Source organism: Emydura macquarii, unplaced genomic scaffold (genome assembly GCF_026122565.2).
Source record: "Emydura macquarii macquarii isolate MOO-44397 ecotype Brisbane River unplaced genomic scaffold, CSIRO-AGI_Emac_v2 contig_3345, whole genome shotgun sequence".
In the NCBI taxonomy this organism is placed as follows: Eukaryota; Metazoa; Chordata; order Testudines; family Chelidae; genus Emydura; species Emydura macquarii.
In genome coordinates this window covers 4,263,529-4,291,279 of record NW_027133482.1, presented here as the reverse complement: position 1 = coordinate 4,291,279, position 27,751 = coordinate 4,263,529, and the positions used below count along the sequence as shown (strand labels likewise).

Genomic DNA, 27,751 nt, shown 5'->3' with positions numbered 1-27,751 from the left:
CACACAGGACCAGCCACCAGCTCTCCAAAGCGCGCACTCCGGACCGAGCCATGTTCCAGCCGGCAGCTAAGCGCTGCTTCACCATCGAGTCGCTGGTGGCTAAGGACAATCACCTGGCTTCCGAGGAGCCCCTGCGACCCACCGCCCTCAACTACCCCAACCCCACGGCAGCCGAGGCGTTCGTCAACGGCTTTCACGGCGCGGCCGCCGGCCGGTCTCTCTACAGCAACCCGGAGCTGGTCTTCCCCGAGGCGGTGAGCCACCCCTCCTTGACCGTCCACCCGCACCAGCTGGGAGCGTCCCACCTGCAGCACCCCCACTCCTTCTTCGGCCCCCAGCACAGAGACCCCCTCAACTTCTACCCCTGGGTGCTGAGGAACAGGTTCTTCGGGCACCGCTTCCAAGGTAAAGCATTCATCGCGGGCGACTCACACACAACCCGCGGGGAGGGAGCGGCTTTCCCCGGCGCGTCGCTCGCTGCTTCTCCGCTTTGCCTCGTCCAGCCCCTTCCCCTTCAAGTGCACGGGACAGATCCCCCAACTCCAGCCAGCGACTGCACTGCCCTGGGGGGCAGGGATCCACAAGGAATAGTGTGTGTGTGTGTACCTGTGTATGTGTAGTTCACACACACACACACACACGAAATGCAAGGTATAGATATCTGGAAAGCGCTTTAGTGAAATGAACAATTTCTTGCTGTTGATTTCTTTTTGCATTCAGAAATCTATCTATCTATCTATCTATCTATCTATCTGTCTCTCTGTCTGTCTGTCTAATCTATCATCTATCTATCTATCTATCTAATCTTATCTTTAATGTGACTTTGCGTTTGCGTTGCATGCTCAGATCTACGTGTGTTTCTCTCTCCATACGACTTTTTGCCCCTTTAACACAGGACTATATTTTCCGTGCAACAAAGCAGGCGAGCAGTTGCGTGCAGGCAGTGCGATTATATGCACGAATGTGTGTAGACGTGTAGGTGTGCTCACGAGTGTGTGTGTGTGCAGATAAAGAGCCGAGCGAGTTGAAAACAAGGTATCGCCGTTTGAAGGGAAATCTCAGGCGCTGGGCGCTAAAATCTTGTTTACGGCGATCTTCATCCTCCATGAACGCGTGGAGTGGAGAGGTTCAACGCACATTTCGTGTATTATTATTTTAATGCAAAGGCACAAATATTAAGCAATTAATGAGCGTGTGTAGATAGAAAATACGGGGCTACATTCAATCAGGCGTTTACTTTCTTCGAGAATTGTTGGACGCTGTTTTCAAGCCTTCCGGGGTTTGATTTTTATTTGATTTTTTTTTTTTTTTTTGGCGTGCTCCTTTCTTGTTTTCACGGAAACTAAACTCTTCCGCCGGGGCCGAGTGCTGCCGGGGGCAGGATCTCATGCCAGGGAGGCGGATTACGAGCTAAATCCACGGCAAAGGTCTGGAGCGGCGTTAAACTGTTGCTTTCGGCTGTCCCCGGAGCGCGTTAGGAAACTCCGCGCAAGTTTTCTGTCCTCTTCTCCCGGAAACCTTCGGGCGCCCCTGGCCGCGCAGCCCCGACAAACGCGGCCTGGCGGCTTTGTGCGTTTGTTTTCCCAGGAGAAATAAAAGGGGAAAATGCGGGACTTCCCTTCTCCTCCCCTTGAATCCGCAGACGGCTCCAGAAATCAAACCCCAGCCCGAGAAAGGCCGGCGCTGCTCTCGCATTTCGCAAGGCGCGTTGGGACTGGGGGTAAACCGAGCCCCTGCCCTGGGGTATTTTTAATAACCGATCGGAGCAGTTATGGGGGGGCTGATAAATACAATGCGCGAATCCGGGACCCGATCCGGGCGACTCTGAACTCAATGATTCAGGGGGAGTTTTGTAAAAGCCAGGATCAGGCCCAACCTCCACGAAGCGTGCGGGAAAATGCTGGCTATTTATATCTGCAGATATAAGACAGCTGATCATTTGTTCTAGCTCTGCGCCCCCAGGAGATGTGAGCGATCTCAGGCACTTTATACCGTTCACATTGCACGCGAAGTACAGACAGGCGGTACAGATCGATTAGCGACTATTTCACAGACCTATTCCGTGTCTCTTTCGCTCTCATTTTACATCACGTTATGTCGCTGAGGGGCCGCTCTCCCCCCGTACAAACACCCAGCTCTGCACCGACTTTTGCACACTCTTGCAGAATTCACACACCTCGGCGGTGCGCATTCAGAGGCCGCCTGCACGGTATTTCTTTCGATGTCTAGCGCAAAGATGCGTGATTTTTGACATACGATGCATGACTATAAGGCGAGGAAAAATAGAAATATATTAAGTCACAGCTCTGCAGAACTAAGTGCACGCGTGCGCCTAGGTGTGTGTTTGAATCGAATGTCACAGTTGAATCATATGCACAGACGAATGCCCTGTGCACACGCGGGTGGGTAGACGCGCCAGAGAATGATTGCTTTAAAACGCATGCTATATTGGGATGGGGATTGCTTCCAAAAACCCCAGCTCCTCGCTCCAGGGCCGGTGGATATATATTTCCTAGGTCTCTTCTATTCTCGGAGACCAAGGCAAAGGTTTCGCTTGCACCTAATCTCCGAAAGGAGACCTCTTTTCTTTACAAAACAAAACAAAAAACCCCCCAGAAAACCTCAGCGCTTGGGTAAGGGGTTGGACACAGGCTGGGTTTGCAAAGTCTCTCTGGTGCTCGGGTGTTTATACCCCCCCCCCGCCTCCCCCCAGTCCTCATTACCGAGTTATAAATGCAAATCCACATTAGGCTTTTCACTCAATACACTAAGGCGAGTAAAAGGAGAGCAGGGGATCATCAAAGGCTGGCTTTGTTCTGGGAGGGAAGAGAAAGATTAGGTTATCTCCTCACCAGCAAATTCTCTCGCCTGCTTCTGGCTATGCTGCTACAGCAATAAATTGCCGCTCGCTAGATTGCTGGAATTGTTATGTGGCAGCAGCTCTGATTAGCCTGACAGATACACACCAAAAAAAAAAAAAAAAAACCAGGGGGGTCAGAGGCAGTTCCGTCTGGGGGGCAAAAAGTCCCTTTCCCGCGGAGGGGACCGGCCGGACCTTCACAAGAATGGGACCAGAAACACAGGGGCAAAAATAGCTGCCCAGTCCTCCATCGCAGGTGGAACCCGCCCTGTGCCCCTGCCAGACCCCTCTGCCCTCCCCCGTGCGATATACAAACCAAACACCGCCCCCCCTCAAACACAAACCCCAAAACTAATCATTTCCATCCAGGACAGCGACACCGACGCTGGGATGCAGGGCAGGGACTTGTTCTACCCGGGAAAGGGCGAGGGGCACTGGAGGGCCCCCCTGCGCTTGGAGATCCCGCGTAGGGCTCAGGGCAGCCCGGTCTCCTGCTCTGGGGCATCTGGGTGTGTGTGGGGGGGGGAAGGTGAAACCGAAGAGGGGCAGGGAGGACCAGTCGCTCGTGCCCCGTGTTCCTTGGGAGACCGGCCCGACCTGGATGGGTGGCTTCCCTGGGGCTGGATTTGTGTCGGCACCCAGAGGGGCCCCCTGCCCATCCCGGGGCTGGGTCACTGCTGGGGCCGGTCCTCGGAGATCGGAGCCTTGTGGAAGCTGGAGCCCCGGCGCACGGGCCAAACGCAGCCCGGCCCGGCCCGCGTCCTGCCCCGGCGCTCCCGTGTGACCGGCCGAACCGCAGCCGGCCCGGCCGCCCGGCCCCACGGGCGAGGAGACGCTTCCCCCAGCTTCGCCCGGAGAGGCGATTTCTCCTCCTGGGCTCCCGGCCTCTCACCCCAGCTTCCTCTGCCGCTGCCTGACACAGCCCACGGGGCCCAGCCCGCACACAAAGGCAGGGTGTGTGCAAAGCGCTCCGTCCCACCGCAGCCGGGCAGCGAGCTCCGTCCGTCTCCGCCGAGCACAGATCCGCTCTTCCCCCCGAGCGCAGAGCGACCTGCCCGGTGGGTACTCCCACTTCTTCCACTTTATCTAGCCGTCTATCCCCACACACCTCTGCTATCCCCATCCACACACACACACACTCTGTCTATCCACACACACACACACACACACCCCTCTGTCTAGCCCCATCCACACACACACACACACACACACCCCTCTGTCTAGCCCCATCCACACACACACACACACACCCTGTCTATCCACACACACACACACACACACCCTCTGTCTATCCCCATCCACACACACAAACACACACACACACACACACAGGAGCTGCTGGGCCCCGATCCGGACCCGCCGCTCGGCCGGGGCTGCAGCGCGGGGTTGCCGGCGCTCGCCGGCCGCTCCGGTGTCCCGGGGCTCGGCCCGCTCCCCGCGGCCTGACCCCGGCGGGATGGGCGCAGCGATAAGGGCCGCTTTCAAAGGCCGCCTCCCGGTGATTTATGGGCGGCAATAAGCGCGGCCGCCTTCTGCTGCCCGGCCTCTAATTCCAGGGCAGGGCAGGGCAGGGCGCGGGCCGCTCTCGGGGCTGGGCTGGGGTCTCTCCTCCGAAAGGCAGCAGGGGAGGCCGGATCCGTCCCCCTCAGACCCACAGAAACCAGCCCAGCGCCTCGGCCTCCCTTCCCCTTCCAGCCCTGCTCTCTCTTCCGCTCTCTTCACTCCCTTTCTTTTCCTTTCTCCTGGTTCTTGCTCCACTTCCTTTCCCTTTCCTCCCTGCTTCTCATTCCTCCTTTACTTTCTCTCTCTCTCTCTCTCACAGGACTCCCCAGTCCAAGGGATCTCCATTCTCACTCCTGAAGTCCAGGGTGCGGGGAAAGGCAGAGCCATGGGGCAGATTCAGGCCGGGAGAGGACAGGCGCAGCCTGCGACGGCCCATCCCTGAGACATGGGGGCATCGCCCCCAGAAGGCACTCACCCCTTTCCCCAGTGGGGCAGGCCAAGGCCAGGCTCCAGCTGGTGGGGCAGGGAGGGGGGGGCTGCTTGTATCCATGTGGGCAGACTGAGCAGTGGGAGGGGATCAACCCCCCCCGCCGGCCTTTCCACCCCCACCCCTGGCCTGGCGGGCACCCTGGGGAGTGAGCCAAGTCTCTGACTCTCGGCGCTTTATCTGCAGGCAGCGAGGTGTCCCAGGAGGGTTTGCTACTGCACGGGCCCTTTGCCCGGAAGCCCAAGCGGATCCGCACGGCCTTCTCGCCTTCTCAGCTCCTGAGACTCGAGAGGGCCTTCGAGAAGAACCACTATGTGGTGGGAGCCGAGCGTAAGCAGCTGGCCACCAGCCTCAGCCTCTCCGAGACCCAGGTAAGTAGGGTGTGTATGGGGGGTATCCCTCCCTCCATCCATCCATCCCTCTTTCCCTCCATCTGTCCTCCCTCTAGGTCCACGCTTTCTCCTTGAATTGTGTTGTTATGTGCTAGGCAGAAATGTACCTCCCCCTTTGCTTGGCTGTGGGGAAGCAATGGTGCATGTTTCCATCGGTGGGCACAGCCGGGGCTGATGAGAGGGGAACAATTGCACCAGGGCCTAAAAACCCCCCAGAACCTCTGTAACTGCGGTAAAAGGGGAGGGCGTGAGGCCCCAGCCAGCACAACATGGCAGACCCCCCAATTTTTCATCATGGGTCTGAGCACAGCTGTGCAGCAAGTTCTGCTGTGCAAACAGCTTCACTCTGGCCGCACAGGCTGGGTAGACACTGGAGTTAGGATGTGTGGGTAGGCAGATAAGGTACTACTGAAATAACCCAAGACCTTGGAGAAACAACGGGGCCAGGGAACATTTCAATCGCTCCTTGACTTCAATGGGACCAGAGTTAAGGAAATGCTGAACACTTTGAGAAAATCCCACCCTGTAGGTTCAGGAATTGAATCAGGAAAGCAAGGAGCAAGCGCTTGACAGTTATTTTTTTCAGCATAGTGCCCAGAATCATTTTCCTTCAACAAAGTAGATTACTATTATTATTGCATGACTGGCCATGGCATCTGTTGAATCAAAAAACTGTCCACTATCTACATGAATTTATTAAGGATATCTGGGAATTGGAGAAAATTCCTCAGGACTTCAAAGAATGCAATCTTATTACACTATACAAAGATAAAAGCAACAAATCTGACTATCCTAACTATGCAGCTGACTTCTTGCTACCTGTAGTTGATGAAATCCTTGTCCTTATTTTGCTCAATCAGCTTATTATTATTAGTATTCAGTATATCAAGGGTTATTGATATCGACATTGAATATCAAGGGATATTGATTTCAGTGAAATATTTGAAAGGTCATTTTCCCCAAAGTCCTGGGCCAATGAAACAATATATGTGGATTAATTTTTAACTTATAAATACTTATGGGATAAGGATTACTGCTAATAACAATAATTACAACATGCATTACTATAAAACCCAATGACCATGCTATCTGTAGCATTTTGTCATTGCATGTAACATTGCAGAAAGGGAACATTATTGCAATTATTTGTTCATATAAGCAAACTTTACAATTTTTAGAAGACGAGGCAGATAAGAAATAGAACCAAGAAGTGGCTGTAAATTAAAAAGGAAGAGAGATTTATTTTAACTTAAATTCCCCCCCTCCCCCTTGGAGAAGACATTACAAAGGCGTTTTCCTTACAGTGTTAAGAAAAGCTGAAATCCAGAAATATTTTAGGTGTCAGTGTGGATGTAAAAAATATACCTTAGAGAGAAAAGATGCAGAGATGAAGGAAGCGAGGAATATACCTAGACTGCATCAGAGATCTATCTGGTTCAGTATGCTGTGTCCAACAGCGGCAAATACCAGCTGCTTCAGAGGAAGGTGCTAAATTCCCCACAGTGGACAATTATGGAATAAGCTGCCCATCAGGAAAGTTTCTTGCTAACCTGCTCAGTCTGTGGTTGGCTTATTCCCTGAATTAGGAGGGTTTAAATCCTTTCTATGTTGTTATATAATCTAATGTAGTGTGGATGTTCTCATTATCCATATCAGTATCCAATCCTTTTTTGAATCTTGTTAAATTGTGTGAGTACATATTATAACACAGTCTAAATATATTACTAAACATACATGCGTGTAACACACACACACACACACACAGAGGTTTCAGGAAGAAAGCAGCAGCAAAAAGTTGCCCCAAGATTAAAACAGCTTCTGACATTGGGTTAATGGGCATTATTTCAGGATCAGCTTTAAACTCCTGGAAAAACTGGTTTAATAGATAGATATATACAGATATAGATGAGGTTGAGCCGCATAATTCAGACCTGGATCCAGATCCAGTTTCCCCGGTGGGTTTGTTCTGCATATCACCCTTTGGAATTTTTTGAACCCTATGGGATCATTTTAAATATGTTCAACCCAGATCCAATGAGACAGGTCAATAGCGGGCACGCAGAAGGCTATGGTTTGTCGTCCACTGTCACCACACATGCTCTGCGGTCCTGGGTGTTTCTTTGCTTCGTCTGTCATTTCTCAAGTCTGAAGCCAGCTCTAAGAAAACCCCCAAAGGTTCATGAAAACAAATGCCAATTAGTTTTGAAGGCAACAGCAGTCAAATATCGCCCCAGGGGTTCAAAGAAATTGTGCTGTGTTGCTCTAAGCCTAATTGTGGTTTGTCCAGAAAATGCAAAGACATGTATCTCTAAATCTGGGCGCATGTGACTGCGTACAGACAGAAAGGGAGAGAAATCTCACGCTTTTGACTATAGTCAGTAATACGATATATTTTTAGTGCTAGAAATCATGTGGACACATTTTGTAGCTTCCTAGTACAGGGTTATTTATTATCTGCATTCACTGAACCAATCCAGGTCAGAGGTTTGGACTGAGAGACTTCTCTCTGGAATCACTGATAATCTAGGACCCAGATTCCGAGCCCTTTAATAGCATGTCAGTATCACCCCACTCCACAAGCCGTCCCACAGAAGTCAATAGAAGTAAGGTGCTAAACTGGAGGAAGATGATCTGACCTGGCCCTTAATGACTGCCAAAGTCGTTGAGCTCACAGATACAGCAGCAGAGAGATTTCCAAAGGGAACGTTTTGATTTCAACCCAGATGTGTATTTTTATTAATGTATTTTTTCATTTAGCTTTGCGGCTTGTTTAAATGTATGTTTGATCATGTTAGGGGGGGAGGAAATGAACTAAATTTCCACAAGAAATACACAAACACCTTACCTGAAATATACATATTACTGTCTGAATGGGCATCAAAGTAGTGACAGGCAGCCAGAGACCCTGACTGGTAGGAGGAATCCATGTATCACATCCAATCTTCTGACAATAGGAATGAAAGAGTGTCGCTCGGATGTAACACACATTTACGGTCACCACATATATTACTACAATGTGGGTATATGCTGTGTAAACCATCCCCGCGCACACCTCACGTCTAAGACACACACACACCCACCGCCCGTATAAGGCATACACCTCCTCATATATGATGCCCATGCTGTGTCATGCACGACACACGCACCATCTCATATGTAAGATGCCCATGCAAACACGCTCCTTCCATAACACAGGCACCTGCTCTCCGATTGCGCACACACAGCCCCACATAGACACACGCCTATACGGATTTTTGATTCCCGATGAAAGAAGTGCAAATTGCCTATATGACCCCCAATTCAGTAGCTCACCTCCCGGGCCTGCATTCACCTGCAGAGGTGTGGAGCTGCATGCCGGCCCTTGCCCCATCTCTGAACAGTTCTGCTCTTGGGAGCCGGTTTCCGAATCTTGTCCCAGGCTCAGCTAAGACTTTCTAGAAAGCTTGGACGCTCCTGAGAAGAGGCAGCTGGAGTGTCACAGCTGGAGTGAGGCAGAACTAGGACCCGAGAGCAACATCTGGAGCAGCTGAGAAGGAAGGTGGCAGCGGGTCTGAAGAGACCTACCCACCCCCACCCATTCCCAGCCCGGAAAAAGTGGGGCAGTGCCCAGGCATTGCCTTTAAATCCAGGGTGTGAGGTGTAGAGAAGGGAGACTATCGATTGAGTTAACATAGACTGAGGCTGGGGCATGGGCACCGAAGAAGGGGGCTGGAATAGAGTCCACAGGGCTCCAGACATACCATACCTACTAATGGGGGCCAGTCTGGGGTGTGCCCCAGGGATCCGGCCCTCAGTATACCCACTAACAGGAGAGGTGGTAGGCTTGTGTGGGCTGTGCTGTTGTTGTTGTTTTGTGTGTGTGTGTGTGGTTTGTGTGCTGCATGTGTGTTCATTTGGTTAGGAGAGGTAGTGGGTGTGTGTGGGCTGTGCTGATGTTGGGTGTGTGTGTGTAGTTTGTGTGTGCTGCATGTGTGTTAATTTCGTTAGAAGGGGTAGTAGCTTTGTGTGGGCTGTGCTGATGTTGGGTGTGTGTGTGTGTTTGTGCTGTGTGAGTGTGGATTTGGTTAAGAAGGGTAATGGGTTTGTGTGGGCCGTGCTGATGTTGGGTGTGTGTGTGTGTAGTTTGTGTGCTGCGTGTGTGTTAATTTCGTTAGGAGGGGTAGTAGCTTTGTGTTAGCTGTGCTGATGTTGGGTGTGTGTGTGTGTAGTTTGTGTGTTGATTTGATTAGGAGGGGGAATGGATTTATGTGGGCTGTGCTGATGCTGGTGTGTATGTGTAGCTTGTGTGTTCTGTATGTGCGGATTTGAGAGGAGGGGTTGTGAGTTTGGGTGTGACGTGCTGGGACGTGCATAGCCCGTGTGCTGTGGAGAACAGATCCCATAGCACGTGGGGCAGAAAGGACAATACGCTGGTCCATGTCTAGCGTTCGTGGCAGCATCCGTCTTGTATAATACATGCCCCTTCGCTCACATCACACGCACAGTCCCACAGACACACACACGCATACTTGGATATTTTTGATTGCAGATGAGTGAAGTGCAGACTGCATCAGCGGCACAGACACATCGCCAGTGCTGATACTGGCGGCTGGGGGTGTGTAGTTTGTGTGCTGCTATGCACACACAGTCCGGCTTGGCCCTACATTCCTATGTGTCGATTTGTGTCGGAAGGGTTGTGGGACTGTGTGTGATGTGCTAATGCTAGGCTGCGTGTGTAGCCTGTGTGGGTGTGTGCCGGTTTGTGGCAGGGGGCTGGCGGGTTTGGCTGATGTGTCGCCGGGGGGCTGTGTGTGTGTCGGTGTTGGTTGGCTTAGGAGGGGCTGCGGCTCTGTCTCAGAGGTGTGGGTGCGGGGCTGTCGAGCACGTGTTGTTCGTGTGCGTTGGGCGTAGGAATACTTTTGCCAGCCGAAAGTTACAAAAGCCGGTTTGACTTTTTGTGGGAGCGTTTTGGTCAGTGAAAAAATCTCCCTGTTCCGCCAGAGGCAGGTCTCAGAGGGGCCCCCGGTAAATGCCAGCTGCCCAGCGGGAGTGAGACCATTGCTGGGCGGCGATCACAGAGCGAGGGCTCAGTGCTGCTCCTGGCAAAGTCCGGGGGAGATTTGCCGGTGACTGAGAGCAGGGCTGGGCCGACACTTTATTACCCCAGCGTTCACAACCTCATTCAAGGGCCCTATTTGCCACCCAGGAAAAACTTTGGCTTAGTCGGGGCCCCTTCTTGGGTTCCTTTCGTCAGTGGGGGAGCTGCAATCCCACCCCCCATGAGAAAAGCCATCCTGTCCCCACTGGCAATCCATGTGATGGAGGGGCAGCTGCGTGGCCAAGCTGTGAAACCCGGGGGGAGGGACGGAGTGAATGTACGCTGCTGAAGTCCTGCAGGTTTGGTGAGCTTAGAACAGCCGCTCGCTGCAGGGGAGCCAGGCTGTGGAGGGGTGGCAGGAAGGCAGGCTGGCAGTGAGAATGGCCGGGGTCTTTGGGTCGGTACTTCTTGCCCTGCTGATCTGTGGTTTGGGAAGCTGAACCTCTCATTTTCCCATGGGGAAAATTATTTCCCCTCCAAACAGGTGAAATTCTGTCAGTCGACACTCGCATAGGGAAGTGTGGGGCCCTATTCTGGAGGAGGACTATACACCCTATAGAGTCAGCGACCTCAGGCAAGTCGCATCACCTCTCTGCCTCAGTTTCCCTGTCCGTGTTGAAGGGGAGAAATAACATTCACCACCCCCTCAAAAGACTGCTGCATGGATTCCTAACGAGCATGGGGGCTAGGCTTTGAAGACAAAATGTGCTTTGTAATATCAGGGAGAAGTGAACCAGCATTGCGTGTGGACTAGCTCCCCCTTCCCAGGCGGCAACTTCATAGTGGCTACTGATTTTATGTGAAGCCGAGGACAGAGAGGTAGTTCAAGGAGAGTGGAGCTAACCAGGGGCCGTGGATTATGTTAGCAGCTGCAGTGTCCCATTAATAGTCCTTGTGGTCTGCATGGACTTTAGATCCAACAGCGTGCGGGGCAGAGTGATGATCAATCTTTCCTGTGTCTAGCACACCGCACCTTGATAGGCATGCCTGGTATTAACATGCACAGAATTCTGTTACTAACAATAACAGTACTAACCATAGAGGCTAGCTTTATTGTAGCAAAGTTATTTGGTCCATATCGCCTCTCAAACAAGCCAGGGGATGCTTTTCAGTGATGGTTAAGGTAACATAAATCATAGGCACCGGGTTAGAAGGGACTGCCAGGGTCATCTAGGATGTGAAAGTAAATGCACAGAAGTTAAGCAAGGAAAAAGTTCAGCTCCTCAAACGAATGTTGGTTTGCTAATCCTGTGCCCACCACACTTCGCTTTGCTGATAAGAAAGTGCATGTTTAAACAGAGTAACAGGAATATAAACAATGACACCTATTCATCGGGACTGAAGCAACATTCTGAGAATAATTTGGGGGCTGGATTCTGCTCTCAGTTACGGTGGTATAAATCTGGACTATCGCCACTGATTCTGGTGGATTTACACAGGTATAACTGAGACCAGAATTTCTCCCTTAAAGTGCAGGAAGACTCTGGAAAGTAGAGAAGGTCCCAGGGGGTTTTATTTATTTAGCCTCTCCGTGACTCAAGATTCAGTTTGCTCCAACTACAGTCCCAAAGATGTTTTCTTCCAACTGCCAGCCCTGCAAACTCAGCCTGGGCATCAGAAAGGCAAGCTGGTTCCTTCCGAATTCTGCCTTGACACCAATACTCAAGATCTGTGCCTGGAATCTGGTTAACAGTTCTGTTAACTATGCGTGAGCTGGAACAGAATCCAGCTCCGTCTCTTGTAGCTGTGTTGGCCCTGCAGGGCAAAAAAGGAGTGAAAATGTACTTTGTATGGCAGCTTTGACTCAGAGACGCAGACGGGGGCATGTCTGTTGAGTAAGAAGGTGTCATGGTTACACAGTCGCTTTTCTGACCATAATCACTCCTTAACTCCTTCAGTCCCTGACTTTTGCACATTTATATTTGCAACCTTCACGTTCCATTTAACATAAATTCTTGTAATTTCATTTCTCCGGGGTTTTGGAAAGACAAAATCCAGAGCAATTCGGGGTGAGGAGTTTACAAAATGGAGATGTTGATTTCATGAGCTCAGCTGCTTGATCGCTCTCTGCCTTGGTAGTGCATTCAGAAAGCAGTTGGACCCTAGTCTATCCACGACCGTTTAGTCCCAGCCAAGACTTAAGAGCGACCCTAGGTGGTATCAAGAGACAGAACAAGCTGCGTTATCCATCCTGGCAGCTAGTGAGCCTGAGAGATCCACTGTGTCATGCAGCCTCGATAATGAATTTCCTCCCTACTGATTACAGCTGGGTCCTGCCTCATCTCTACCACGAAGCACACGGCAGGCTTTGAGCATGAGCACCCTAAAGATACAGTGCGGCGGGGAACAGCGAAAGTTTGCAATGCAGGGCCCGTCAGAGATTCTGAAGCCAGGAAGGACCACTCTGATCAAGCTCTTGGAAAGAACCCAGGAAGAACCAAGCGCTGTGCTTGAGTAACAGGGCAGAAATGCTGTTAAACCAGTGTTTCCATGTGCTATTTATTCCGTGCTCAGCTACTCCTGCAGGCTTCATGCAGGCTTCCTCATCCCCTACCCCAACAGCGTGGAGAGGAGTGAGACAGGCTGAGAAGGGATCTCTTATCCTATTTTATTCCTTATAAGGTCTCTTATTCCTATGCTTGCAATAGGCTAGAGAGAAGCAGGGGTTAATTAATACGCTTGCATGGCCCATGTTGCATCACAAAAAGAAAACACCAAATAGTTCTGAAGGCTGGCTGGTGTCAGTATTAAGACCAAAATGCAGACATAAGCAAAGGTGATATTGGATTAACGTCCTTTCACTACAGCAGTTTGTTCAGCTAGAGTCTTTCATAGCAGTTGATTATGGTTGTATAACGCACCTCCTCATGGGTCATCAGCAAGGTTTGAAGCCCGGAGCTTCAGCATTAGAAGTATGGGTCTCTGCCACTGGAGCGAAAGAAGTAACTCTGCTCACAGCCCAGCTGCAGTAGGCTTTTATTCTGTATCTGAACCAGCCACTAGAGGGGGACAGAGTAACTAGTTCAGCATTTGGTTCAGGTTTAAGCCTCCAGAAGTTTGGGTTTTCTTATTGTTTCTTTGGTATTTTAACTCCAGGCAATCTGGTTGCATTCGCTCAAAATTTCAAGCAGAGTTACTTTCCCGTGCATTGCTGGCCCTGCATGAACACAACTGGGAGGAAAACCCAAGGAAGAGTTTAACCTAAAGTAATTCCCAAGATGATGATAATGTCCAAAACTTTGAGTGTGTCTATAGGGCAGCAAATGAAAGCAGTGATAAAAAGCCACAATATAAAACAATGAAAGGGGTAGAGAGAGTAGATTGGGAGCATCTGTTCTCCCGGCTTCATAACAGAACAAGAGGAATGGTCAGTGAAACTGAAAGGCAGCAAATTGAAAATGGGTAAAAAGAAATCCTTTTTCCGCTCAGTGCGTGATTAGACTGTGGAACTCACTGCCACAGAATGCTGCTGAGGCTAAGAATTTAGTAAGAGTCAGAGGGACTGGACATTTATATGGATGAGAATATCCAGCATTATAATAACTAATGCTAAAAGAGTTTTGGAAGTGATAACAACTTTCCAACTTTTCAATTTCTATTAGGACGCAGGCTGATACCTTCATAGGGGGCAGATTCTCCTACCTCTGCCTACCGCCTAGGGTTCTTGCACTTTTTCAGAAGCATCTGGCTGTGGTCACTGTCAAATAGGATCTGGGCTAGATGGATCACAGGTCTGATCCGGTCTGGGAATTCCTATGGTGTGAGGGAGGGTGATTTGCCGTTGCAACGTAGCTTTCTGGTCCTAGGCACCTGCAGCATCAGAATGGATTTCTCCAAGCGGAGTACAGTTCAGCAAGACGTGATCATTAGTGCTTAAAGCACTCAGGCTGTCGGGACGGGCTCCCTACCTAACTCTGATTTGTGCATGACTGTGAGCCAGTGACGTAATTGCTCTGTGCCTCAGTTTCCACTTCTATAAATCGGGGGTGATGATGCTTCCCAAGGGCCGAGGTTGAAGCCCTTGTTTGCAAAGTGCTTTGGAGTTGTTGAACGAAAGGCGCCTGGAAGTTTTGTTTTAAAAAAATGCCCTTCAGCCAAGAAAGCAAAGGAGATGATTCCACGTGCTTTGATTTCCACGGGATCCAGCTGTATCGCACAACATCTGCACTCCAAAAACACCCAGCTCTTCAGTTTCCAGGGGAAGGATTCTAAATGGCGGCATAAACTAGAGACAGGGTTTATTTTGCCCACAGCTGAAACGCAGCCAACGGCGACGTGACCCATGGTAGATGGCACCTCAAGACAGAAAACAAATAAGATTGCATCCAGTCGATGTGGCAGCAGAAGAGAAGCGGAAAGTCACCACCCAACCTGGGATCCAGACAGGCCCGTCCATTGCGCCGGTGGGAATGTGCCGTAGGCCCCTTAGTGACCATGAGTGGTCTGCACAGGGAAGCAGTACAGTGCCCCCTCGTGGCCCGCTGGGGTATAGCCGCAGTAATTTACGGCCCTCTACTGAATCACCAGCAAAGCAGAGCTCTGGGTTTGTTTATTTCCCAGGGGCCCCGTCAGCCAAGGCTCATGCATGCTAATGAGATCACAGTCTGAACTCAGTGTGGGTATGGGCTTTGCTCTGCCCATACGTCTGTCCTTAATGCAGAAGGTAAAGGCAGTTATGCATGACTCTCCAGAGAGCAGGGGGGTGACCCGCAGACACTCTCTGCCCCGTGGTGAGGAGGAAGCGTGGTCTAGCGGATAAGGTGTCAGCCTTGGAGTTAGCAGAGCTGCGTTCAAGTGCTTGCTCTGCCACTGGCTTCCTATGTGACCTGGGGCAGATCACTTATTCTCTCTGTGCTTTGGTTCCCCGTGTGCAAAAATAATGCTTCTCTACTTCTTGTAAGGATAAATACATTATAAATTGTGAGGTGCTTAGATACTACAGTGATGGGGGGTCATAAATAGATAGGATGAAGATTAAATAATGCCTGATGAGAAAGCAAACAGATCACTCAACATCCAGAAATGACAGGCAGATAATTGCTGATGTCTGGATTTGGGTCCATCCTCCCCCCCAATGCTCTGTTGCCCCAGCCATCCCAGCCATCCCAGTCTGAGAATAAGGGCCTACACTGACTGGATTTTGAATACTCCCCTACCTCATTTCATCTGAGGATGGCAGAATGCTTTACAAATGCTGATGGATTAAGTCTCAGGCCACCTGGTGTGGTAGGGGGTCATTAACCCCCTTTTGCAGAAGGGGAAATTGCCTTGGCTGGTTCAGTGACCTGGCAGGTCATCAGCAGCACCAAAAACACAGCCCGCAAGGCCTGGCTTCTAGGTCCCTGCTCTGGTCCCTTAATGATGCTTCTTCACCTCCCTTCTCACAGGGCTAGAGATGCCGCCTCACTTAACTTCCGGATCTATGACCCCAGAGGCTTCCTCCTGTCCCCTTCGGAGGATCACTACACGGCAGGAACCCTTCACGTGCTCCCCTCTCCCCTCAGAACACCGCAATCCCGCCCTGGCTTAGTTCTCAAAAGACCCCCTTCCCTGGGAGACCGAGACGGGATGCCGCTATCCCGGTCATTGCCCAGGCCGTGGTCTGAGAACCCCTGATCCAGCTAGCTCCAGCAGTGCCTGTGAGATGATTCCACACCAGTGAGGGCATTTGCTCTTTCAGGGGACTGGTAATTGAAATCAAAGTGAGTTAGGCACCTAAATACCTCTGAGGATCTGGGCCTCCTTTGTCAGGCTTGGTTACACTGGGCCCGGTCCCTGCTCCACCTTGGCCTCCGAGCACTTTACAATAAGCCCTTCGGGGCCCACCTGTGCAGAAAGCAGTTCCAATCGACACATGGGGAGACTGGGATACAGAGACGTGATGTGCCCAAGGCCATGCAGTTAAGTCGCCACAGAGCTGGAAGTCAGAGTCCTGAGGCATGGGGTCCCTGATGTAACCAGTAGACAGCACTGCCTCCCAGGAAGATGGAGCAGAGCAGGAGGGCGGTGGAGGGGAGGGGCCCCACGCTGCCCGTGGCTCCTCCACTCAGATAGGGCAGGGATGTGCTGTCTTCCCTCACTGCAGCCCTCTCTTGTGGGGGCTTCGTTCTCACGCCCCTGCCTGTGCAGGGAAGCTGTCCTCTGGCGCTAGGGTCTCTCTCGGGGCGCTGGAGATGTGCGTCTCAAAGCTCCAGGACTGGCCAGCTGGCTCGCGCTTGCCTTCCTCCGGCCCGGTGCGGCGGCCTGTCTTTAGCGGGTGTCTGCGGAGCCCTCAGCCAAGCCCTCGGTGTTATTTTACCGGTCCACTGTGAAACAGGGGGGCCGTTGGGAAGCAAACAGGGAGGCAGGGCCTTCCGGCATCTTGGAAAGGGGGGGCCGCAGCCACCGGGTGGGGTGGGGAGCCTGGATTTTAAAGCTGCCCACGTTCATCAAACGCTTCCAGGTTTCATCCTGGCCTGGGGAGGAAACGGCCACAGGCCTGGCACGCGGTGGGACTTTGCTAAGGAGGGGCCGGATTCCCAGACGCCCTGAGCACGCTCAGCTCCCTGCGACTGCACTAGGAGATGTGGTCCCGTGATTGACGGTATTGGGTCCCCCTCTGAAAATGGCTGGAGGCCAATGTGGACAGGACCAAACTACTTCGGGGGCTTTCTCATTTATCTCAGGATCAGGGCCCTTCTGTGCTAGGCGCTGTACGAACATAGCAGACGCATTCCCTGCCGCCCCCCCAAATCATTTAGGATGGTATTAAAAAGAATTCTGTCCTGTCTACGCTACCTCTCAAACAGTCGTCAGTGCTGGTCCAGGAGCACCCCGCTGCTGGCCACTCTTCCATGTCATAGGGCTAGCACTGAGCATGGCAGGGCAAAGATATTGCCAAAGAAAGGCCCGTGAAATCTGGATGAGATCAGGCACTGAGTCCATCTACCCAGCCAGAGGGACGGGGTCTGGGCGGATATAATGCAGTGCCGTGCGGCCTGCGCATCCGTGTATCGTCGTCCCATAAACCCGGGGGCCAAATCCCTCCCCAGCACATTCCCCCTGTGAATTCAGCCCTGATAAGATTCGATGCACCCGGTGGTGTTTAAATGGTGCAGGGGCGAGCGGAAAAGCGACTGTGTGAAAACCAGCACCTTGTTACTCAACGGCACTCTTCCCCGTGTGCCTTCGGCGTCAGATCTGCTGCCCTTCATGACAGGAATAACTTCTTCCTGCTTTTAGCTCCTGTTAGCCCCACAGAGCCAGCCCAGCTCTGGGAGACGGAACGGGAGTCTAGAAGCTTGAGTGCTATCAACAGGAGCGTGAACCAAGGTCTCATGGTCCTGCGGGCAGAACCTTACTCTGGGCCTTGGGAGACATACGGCCAATGCCCGGCTCTGCTTCTCCCTAGAATCATAGAATCATAGAAGATTAGGGTTGGAAGGGACCTCAGGAGGTCATCTAATCCAACCCCCTGCTCAAAGCAGGACTAACCTCAGCTATGTAAGCTGTGTAAGCTTGTGTTGCCCTTCCCCACCTCTGAAATGCAGCAAATAGCAGTTCCCTGAATCACAAGAAAGTTGAGAGGATAAATGCTGAGGTGATCAGATACTGCAGCACTTGGTGCTGGATTAAGGATTTAAAATTAGAGTTTGGTGACATTTTTTTGACAAATAGAAAATTCAATGAAAAATGCGTTTTTTGGGGCATTGAAATTATTCGTGAATTCATGTGGTAGTCAGTGACTAGCCTCCACCCAGCCCCCCCAATTCCAAATGTTTTGCTTGAACCACTTTGCACCGTACCGTTTCAATGTTTCGCTGTTAAATGTTTCGTTCCGACCAGTTTGAAATGCAACGTTTCGGCTTCTCCTTTTGAAACAGCCTTTCGCTTTGAGGTTTAGCTAATTAGAAAAACAAGCAAGTATAAAACAGTGGGGAAAAAATGCCTGAAAAAAACCACCTGAAACAAAAAACTGGGGGGAAAAAATAAATAAAAGAACACCTGTTTAGAGCCGAACAAAAACTTTTTGTTTGACCTGAAAAAAATTCTTTTGGTGAGAAAAAATAAATTCAGTTTCAGTTCGAACTGACCCAATATTGTTTTTAATTCCTCGGCTTGAACAATAAACTAGTGGCTCAGCTCTGTCCCTTAGATGAGTCACTTCCAGCCCTTTGTCTTGTCTGTTTAGACTGCAAACTCTTCAGGGCCGCGACTCTCTCGTACTATGTGTCTGTGCTCTGTTATCCAAACTTCTGCGTTACCCGAATCTCTTCCTTGCCCCTCAGCTTGCGATACGGGGGACAAAGAAGAGATCTGGATAATGTGGTGGTTTTCAGGAAAAAAGCGGTATTCTGTAACCGCTGGTGATGTGTATGAGCCAGAAGGGACCCAGATTGCGTCCCAGGGTGAGTGTATGGCACCGGCCATTAGAAAAGCTCATCTTTGCGCTGATAGATGGAGCAAAGTAGATCTCGAAACCATTTATACAGAGTTGCATTCTGGAGTGTGAGCACAGTTGTTTGCTCTGAGTTAGCAGGGCTTCTCTTTCTCTAGCCTCCCTTTTTCTGATCTGTCTTTGTGTCCCCCGCCGCGGCTGGCTGGCTTTCCCGCTTTTCTCCCTCCATCTCTCTCAACTTCTGGCAAGCCGCACCACTCAACGTCTCTCTCCCACTCCCCCGGCCAAGCAGAGCAGAAAAGTCCCTCACAAAAACCTTCCCCGGTCAATGACAGCTGCTAAATTATTTCACTAAAAATCCAGGAAGTCGCCAGTTAAGGCAACGTCCCCCCAAGTCACACTCACATCTCTTCCCCTGCCCCCCAACATCTTGCCACCCAAAATGCGCTCCCACACATCTCCACAGGCGGCTCATCTCCGCAGCACCCCCCCCCGCCCGGTTCAGGTCCCATTTATAGCCCCCCACAGAGCATCCCCCCACAGCGTCTTCCAGTCACCGCCACCCCCATGACCTCCGCAGCTGGATTCAGATACATTTATCTAGCGACGTAGAAGGTGTAGGCCCCATCACCGTAGAACGTGAGCGCCTCAGTCTTTAATGTGCTTATCCTCACACCACTCTTGTGATTAGCGCATCGCCATCACGCCCGTGGCACAGATAGGGAACCGAGGGACACGTGGTTAGCTTGACAAAGGGGTTTAGGCACTGCAGTGCTCAACAGTGTAGCACGGGTACTGCCGGGACACAGGTTTTACAGCTGTATCTTAAACGTGAAAGCAAATGGGAGGGGATGAACTGTCTAACGTGGAGCTGGGTCTGGAGTTTCTTGCCTGGCTTCTCCTCACAACATGCGTCTGAGATAGAGATCAGCCCCAGGTCCCGGCAGGGATTGCGGCTTCTGACTGCCGTTGATTCAATGGGAGTTAGGAGCCGAAGGCCAAGCCCCGGGATCACCCTTCCTCTCTGCGTATATAGGCCACACTCCGGTCCAATGGAAACCAATGGAGTTTTGCCAGCGACGTCATTGGGACCAGGGTTTAGTCCTCAGCATCTGACTGTTCATTGAATGAGCGCTGGGTTGTTGCCTGTGCTGTGCAGTGATTGTTTATTCCAAGCAGCTGGGCTGGCCACGCCCTTCGTACCCGCTGCCCGGCTGTGGTCTAGGCAAAACCCTTTGCGCCTGCACGACGCAATGCACCTTTATTTGCCCCAGCCTCTGCTGTGCAAAGCGTGTCCGAAGCACGCCCGAGGGGTTCCACAAGACAGCTGCAGAGTCACGCTAGACAGCGATACACAGGCAGAGCAGCGGGCGAGCGCTGCGGAGAGGGGTGGACAAGGGAGAAAAATGAGACCGGCTGCTCCGCGGGGCCACGGTGTGAGCTCTGGGCGGCTCCTGTCACAGCCGTCCTTCCGGCGCTTTCCTGGTAACTCTGGCACAGGGCTCCAGGGGCCCTTGCACCTTGAAGTCGCTTGGCTGAATTCTGCCCAAGGTGGCGGCTGGCATTTGTCTTTACCGTCTGGTCTGCGTTACAAGTGGTGACAGAGACTCCTCACCGTGGAGGATCTGAGCACCTCCCTCAGACTAGCTGGGCTGGCAGCTGCCAGTCTGCTCGGCCCTCCTGAACATCAGCTCAGCGAATAAACGCCCCCCCCCACCTGATGGGGAAGTAGTATCACCCCCCCATTTTGCACATGGGGAAACTGAGGCACAAAGCGATAGCTGTGACCTTTGCCCAAGGCCACATAGGAAGCCCATGGCAGAAGTGGGACTAGAATCCAGGCCCGCTGAGCCGCACTGGAAAGGTTTTAGGCAGCGGAACATGCTTCCTCATCCAAGCCGTGGTACAAAGGGACATTCGGCCGGCACTTTCCTCTTGCCTCCATTGGGAGCAGTGCGTGGCGGCGTATCCCACCTCTGTGTATGTTTGGCTGTGATTCGCAGAGGTCTTTGCTGGCTCTGTCTTCCAATTTAGCACCTTTCACAGATGCTGCTTTCACGTAAAAAAAAATGGTTTTGTTTGCAAGAAACACAATTTGCAGTTTACAGCCGCTGAGCAACGCTTGTCCCCCCGTAGGCTGGTCCGTGCAGAGCAAAGCTGGGGCGCCTCTGGGTTGCCGTCCCAGTTCCCCTTAGATCTTTCCTTGCTGTGGCTATTTGAACCTGTGGACGTTGAAACTCGCACTAGGCGAACTGCTGAACGCTCACCTAAGCACCCACAGGTGTAGCCGCTTCTCTAAACTCACCGTCTCCCCCGCTGCTCCCCCCAGTTTGGGCCTGAATAGCCGGGCTTGAGATCCTCATGTGTGCTCACCAGGCTTTGGGAATAGCGCTTACTGCTTCCAGCCAGGCCAGAAACACCCCCGTCTTTGATCCCCCCCCGCAGTCGAACTCCAGGGGCCGCTGGGCAGCGCACAGATGAAATGACAATGAAAAAAGAAATCAAGTGAATTGTTTTGAGTTTTGCCAGAAGATTCGCTCCTAATTGTGTGAGGCGGCTCAGAGGAGAGCAGGGGGCAGAATCATTATGACAAAGCCAGCGGGTCCCGGTCTGTGAGCCATCAGATGGCTGCACAGCCCTTCCTGGCGGCTCACAAACTGAGGGTATGTCTCCACTGGAGCTTGGCTACACCTGAAACACTGTGGCAGCGTCACTGGGGTGCCTCAGTGTAGACACAAGCTACTCTGATGGATGCGGTTCTCCTGTTGGCATAGGTAGTCCACCTTCCCGAGAGGCGGCCGCTAGGCTGATGGAAAAAACAACGGGAGTCCTGTAGCACCGTAAAGACTCACACATTTCTGCGGGCATAAGCTTTCGTGGGCTGCAAGAATGCTTCCATTGACCGAGCGCTGTCTCCACGGGAGTTAGGTTGGCTTAGCAGCATTGCTCAGGGGTGTGGATTTTTCACGGAGCTGTGTCCCTGGGAGTTCCTCCTGCAGCCCAGCCCCTGGAGTTTTGAACGTCCTGTCATTCATTGCCAGTTCACGCACGGCAGTTAACGTGCTTGTAAAGGCTAGTGTGGACAGACTCCAAATGTCTGTCAGGTATAAATGTTTGTGGTTTAACCAAGGGATCTGCCTCGGATAAGCTATAGGCGATGTCTTTACTGCACAGAAGGTGTATTTGCAGCATGGTAGCTATATCCATGTAAAAACCCTAGTGGAGACAAGCCATTGTAGCTTTTATATTGATGTAGCTAATCAAGGGAAACTCCCGATGTGGGGGTTGAGGGTTGACCTTGATTATCTCACTACATCAACATATAAATACATTATAATTATTACACTGCACTACACTCCATGTGCATGACAATCACTGCGCTACACAACCCTAACCTACAGTCCATCTAGATTACAATCAATCACTGCACTACACTCCATGTGCATGACAATCACTGCACTACACAACCCTAACCTACAATGCATCTAGAGTACAATCAATCACTGCATTACCATCCACGTGCATCACAATCACTGCGCTACACAACCCTAACCTACAGTGCATCTAGAGTACAATCAATCACTGCATTACCATCCACGTGCATCACAATCACTGCACTACACAACCCTAACCTACAGTGCATCTAGAGTACAATCAATCACTGCACTACCATCCACGTGCATCACAATCACTGCACTACACAACCCTAACCTACAATGCATCTGGAGTACAATCACTGCACTAAAATCCATACACATCAGTCCCTACACTATTTATCAGTCCCTAAACATTTATTTACCCACAATAAATATATACTGCGATTAATCACTGCATTACCCACACATTATAATCACTATACTGTACCTGTACATACAGTACAATCACTTAGCTACACTCTGCAATCCCTGTATGTTGCAATCACTACAGCATATATACATTACAATCAATACTCTTGATGTAAAATGTGCTAGTGAAGACCAAGCCCTGGAATATCTGGCAAGCCAGGCGCTGGTGGTGGTTGGGGGGCTGGGAAAGGAGAAGGTTTCTTTCTTACAAAGTGGTCCCACGAATAGGAAAAGCTAGAGGGCTTCGCTGAATGCTAGGCTCCCTCCAAATCAAAACACATGCCCAGAGAGAGCTTAGCATCTCTGTGACTCTTTCTGTCTTGCCCAGGTGAAAGTGTGGTTCCAGAACAGACGGACGAAATACAAGAGGCAGAAGCTGGAAGAGGAAGGCCCCGACTCAGACCAGAAGAAGAAAGGGTCCCATCACATCAATAGGTGGCGGATTGCCACCAAACAGTCCAATGGGGAAGACATTGATGTCACTTCTAATGACTAGAAGGGGGGCAGGCTGCTGGCAAATAAACCAATGAGAGGAACAAGGGGGAGGAGGGGAAAATACGGGGCAAACAAAATGAAACAAAAACTGTCGAGATTTCACAAAGACAAAGCAACCACCAACAACAGCTTGAGTTTCCTCCACGGTGCGTGGGCCAAACGAGAGGCCTACGGACCAGTTCCTCCCTCAGCACTCAGTTCTGCACACTGGGTGGCCTTCAGAAGCGCTTTGGAAATGAAAGCTCCCGGAGAACCGAGGAAACACCGCCCCAGCCACCACGGGCTCCTGGGAAATGAACCACGCTGCCATTCCTTGCAGCCTGAAGCTGTCGGTCAGCCATAAGATCAAATAAAAATGTCAACCAAGAAGCTCAATGTACACAATCCTTTTCTTTTTTTATTTTTTTTTACACATTTTTATTTTAATTTATTATTTTATTTTGTGCGGGCGTGCGTGTGTTCCCTGTCGTAGGTAGTTAACCGCTGTAGTGTGCGTTACTGTATGGTAATAAAAGCAAAATGGGCTCAAAGCATATCTGATTACCTTGGCAGGAGGAAGGGGGTGGGGACGACGATGCTGGAGTGCTGGTGGTCAGATGACGATCTCCACTTTTCCCATCCAACCCCACACCCTTCACCAGAGTATTTTAAAACCAGGTTTCATTTGAATTGGAATTAAATAATTCACGGTAGAATTGGCTGAGCAGGGAAATGCCTGATTCACTGTTATTTGTGACTGGGTTGATAAACTGTAATGATATTTGTGGGTCCTTATTATTCATGACTTGGACGCTGGCTGGAGATTAAGACTCGCCAGACTGGATCAGACCCAAGTGCCATCTAGCCCAGTGTCCTGTCTCTGACAGTGCCAAAACCAGATGCTTCAGAGAAAAGTGTGAGTACCCCACAGTTGTGAAATGATCTGCCTGCAGGAAGATATTTTTAATTGGTCCTGATAGTTAGAGGTTCAACTGTGCCCTGAAGCATGGGGAGTTTATATCTCTTCCAAATTGCTGGGTTGTTTTTTGAGTAATTTTCATTATAACTCTGGATATTTTAGGCACAAGGTAAATTAGCGCCGACTGAAAAATCCAATTTTATTTTTTTCCTTGAAAAATTCCAGATGGAATGATTTCATTCCAAAATTTCTGGGGAAGATTTTTTTTTTGGGGGGTGAAATGGAAAGTTTTATTTAATTTCAAATGGATGTTTTTGTTTTCATTTTAGTTTTCAAAAACCAAGCCAAAACAACAACGGTTGTTTCCTTTCATTTCCAATTTTTGTTGTTGAAACATCGAAAATTTGGTCAAAAATCAAACTTTCCTTGCCACATTCTCAATTTGGAGGACACTGCGCTCGCTTTTTGATTAAAAACCTTTTTTTTTTGAATGAAATATTGTAACCAGCTTTGCTAATCAATGTCTTTTTTTTTTTTAACGGAAATCCTGCTAAAATCTTGGCCTCAGCCAGTTGTGAAAATATCTGTGGCGCTGGAGGTTTTTAACCAGTGAATGATCCACCTAAGGATTGCCAGCAGATATATTTGCGATTTGTTATTCTCCCAGTCTAAAAAAGGTGCAATCGTCCAATCAGAGGGCAGAACCAATACAAAGTTACCCAGCGCAGCAAATAGGTGACATGAACAGGCCAGAGTCTGACAATGATTGGGTGAATCCTTGCAGACAACAAACGTGCTGGCAAAATTAGGGCTGGCCTCTGGATGGTTTTGCAGGCAGAAAAAGGAGTGATTCTCCCCCTTCTGCTGTAATACCAGGGATGTGGTAGGAGGATAATTCTTAAAGGGACAGACCCCAACTTTGCTACCTCACAGCAATTGCAGAGGTTTTGCCCATGCTCTCAGGCCCTTGCCCTATCCCTCTGGTTTGTTAACAGCTCCCTTGAGCTGTGCTTTCCAGTCACCCCCTAGCTTCCTTTCTTCCCCCACTTGGTGAGGGTGTAGAACAGTTAATATGGCCTTTGTGTGTCTTGCTCTGCTGGGGACAGTGAGGTTCCCCTCTCAAGAGTGACTGCCCACCATGACACCTGCTCAGCGAAAAGCATCGGTGGTTGCAGTCACTTCTTTTTTTTTTTTTACATCTTGTTTTACTCAACTGCACCAAGTGGCAGAGCAGTAATGGTGGGTTACAAACATTATTTTGGCTGGGTCGCCAGCCCGATCAGCTGTACCACCGGGAAACGAGATTGTTATGCAAGCGGCAGAGAAAGCAGCCTGACGTTTGCTGTCCTGCTGCTGACTGAAAACAATACAAATGCACCAGGTGGTGCCAATCAGCTCAGTGCGAGGACGTATGACAGCACCTGGGCTTGTGCCATAACTCGTTTCTAGGCCATGCCACGGCCCTGGGTTGCAAACCCTTGTACAGATCATTTGATTTCGTCCCAGCATTTAAACAATTCTGCATTAGACTGCTTCCAAAAATATCATCTTAGATCCCTAGCAGAGAGCACTGCACTGGAGTTGGTCCAAATCCCACTGCACTGGCAGATGCAGTCAGGATATCCACCACTAGGGTCATTCGAGCTTCAGTCGGCCAGTCCTGTGCCGCCCTTAGACTCCCCTTTCAGCCGGCTGACAGGTTTAGCAGCCAGCTCCAGCTCGCCATGTTCAATGCCATATGAAGCACAGGCTAGTAATTTGGGCAGGCGTCCGGCTCACAGCTCACCATTGTTCCATGGGGCATCTGCCGGCCGAGTGCTGAATGAGCAACGGATGCTGCGATATCCGAGGATTGAGACAGTCTGGAAGAGCAGCGTAGGGGCCGCTTTATGGGGAAGCCTTATTGCATTTAATCACGCTGAGCCCAAAAGTCTGCACCGCTGCGGGCACCCACCCTAGACCTGTGCCTGCGGGGAAACGGCGCGATCAGGGTTCACGAGCTGGATTTAAACCTAAAGTGAATTTTACTGGTGTAGCCACAAGGAGAGGCCACGGGCCCCCCCCTCGCATCCCGCTGGTTCTGAGCCAGGGTTTCGCTCCTGTCCCTGGAGGAAACGCAGGTACCGACTTGCAGCGATTTTTGCAATGCCGGGGCAGAGCAGCGAAACTGTATTCGCTCGTGCTGCCGGTAAGCTCTCAATGCTGTTTATCCTGGCAATGGCAGCGCGAGTGATAGCACTGTGGTAGCAGCCACTGTGTGAGACAGGGCAGCTAACAGCTCCTCGGCGTGACAGTTAGCGGGGCGGGGTGTGTAGGTGTGCAGAATTCTCACCACGCAGCCCGACTGGTTGGAAGAAGCCCTATTTCTCCAGGGTACAGGCGCTCCTCAGGCCTGGATTCCCCCATCCTGCCTGATCTCCTCCCCTCCCCTGCACTGAATAAACCCGAAAACTGCTCTGTGGCAGCAGGGCTGGCTGGATGAGTAAACTCCAGGATTATCTAGCGAGCTATCCTGAGCAAAGCTGGGTTTACATTACTGCAGCTTCACTTGCTTCCCTGCCGTTACTTCTCATTTGCACCGGTGCTACTGAGAGGTGAATCCGGCCCAATGATCCTAGCCTACCAGCTGGTGACAAACAGCGGCGCTCCGTGGCACGCTGCTGGGCGACACCAGCGGAGGACCTGGCCCCATGAGTTATGAGAGCATCACTTGAACATGCCATGCACCGGGGGGAGATGCAGGAAGGGAAATCCTGGGAAAATGTCACGCAAAGGGGTGTAAATCTTCCTTTTCAAAACTCACAGCCCCTTGCCAAGGGGGAACCGGCGCCGGCGTCAGCGTGCGATTCAAAGGCGCACTGCTGCCCTTTGCTGGGAAGGTGCATGTAAATGTCAATGATCCCCGGGAAGCACGTGCTACATAGATGGTGGGGGGCCGCGTTTCTCTTGGCTGGTAACCTAACCTGTCATTTACTCCTGTGCAGAGCGTGAGGGCAGACCGCTGGCTGGGCAGCAGTGCACACTGGCTTTCCGCTGCTGCAGACGCCAGCACTCAGGTCGCCCTGCTGTCAGCGTGGAGGGAAGGAGGGGGGCAGGGCTCCCCCAAAGCGGGCGGAAGATGGTGTCAGGCCAGAAGTGCGCTGTACCAGTCCTGTGCCAGCTGTTGGTGGCTGTGACAAGCTGGTGTGATTTAACACAAATCGATTCTAATGTAGCGCGAGCTGGGAGCGCCAGTGCAGCCTGAACACGAAGGACTTGAAAGTTTGCCGGGAAGGAAGGCCGGTCTTACGGGGAAATGCACTGGAGTGGGACTCAGAAGGTCTGAATTCAATTCCTGCCATTGCCACTGACTCCTGGAGAATCAGTGGGATTTAGGCAGGGCCGAGGCAGCCCTTTGAGGATCTGGATGGCAGGCTCTCTGGGTCTGTACAGTGGAGATGCTTGCGCTTCGTCTGTCTGTTTGGATCTGGGACTCTGTGTGTGTGTGTGTGTGTGTGTGTGTTTGTGTGTGTGTGTGTGTGTGTGTGTGTGTGTGTGTGTGTGTGTGTGTGTGTGTGTGTGTGTGTGTGTGTGTGTGTGTGTGTGTGTACACACACACACACACACACAATATGTGTGGGCTCTCCACATGCTGCTGCAATAATTATGTGCAGTGCCACACACACACACACACACAGGCCCTCTTGCTGGTGTAGGGCCGATGCAACCTGGGGTGGGCTCTCCACATGCTGCTGCAATAATTATGAGGGAATTGCAGTGCCAATGATCTCGGTCACCTTGAAACCCCACACAGCTACTGCAATGGGACCTTTGAGAC

General features: G+C 51.1%; 1 protein-coding gene across 1 annotated transcript; it reads left to right on the top strand.

The window, feature by feature from the left end:
• LOC137143707 (homeobox protein EMX1) lies at window positions 1–23,566 on the top strand. The gene is made up of 3 exons (XM_067533633.1): window positions 1–405; window positions 5,037–5,221; window positions 22,870–23,566. The coding sequence occupies exons 1-3, from the start codon at window positions 51–53 to the stop codon at window positions 23,035–23,037; spliced, it is 708 nt and encodes a 235-aa protein (XP_067389734.1). The 5' UTR covers window positions 1–50; the 3' UTR covers window positions 23,038–23,566.
• The last annotated feature ends 4,185 nt before the right edge of the window (window positions 23,567–27,751 follow it).

Bases quoted from the DNA above. Each gene is read 5' to 3' on its own strand.
- LOC137143707 (XM_067533633.1), top strand. From the start codon at position 51: ATGTTCCAGCCGGCAGCTAAGCGCTGCTTCACCATCGAGTCGCTGGTG. The intron at 406-5,036 runs GTAAAGCATTCA...CTTTATCTGCAG, and splicing joins CTTCGGGCACCGCTTCCAAG to GCAGCGAGGTGTCCCAGGAG. The intron at 5,222-22,869 runs GTAAGTAGGGTG...TGTCTTGCCCAG, and splicing joins TCAGCCTCTCCGAGACCCAG to GTGAAAGTGTGGTTCCAGAA.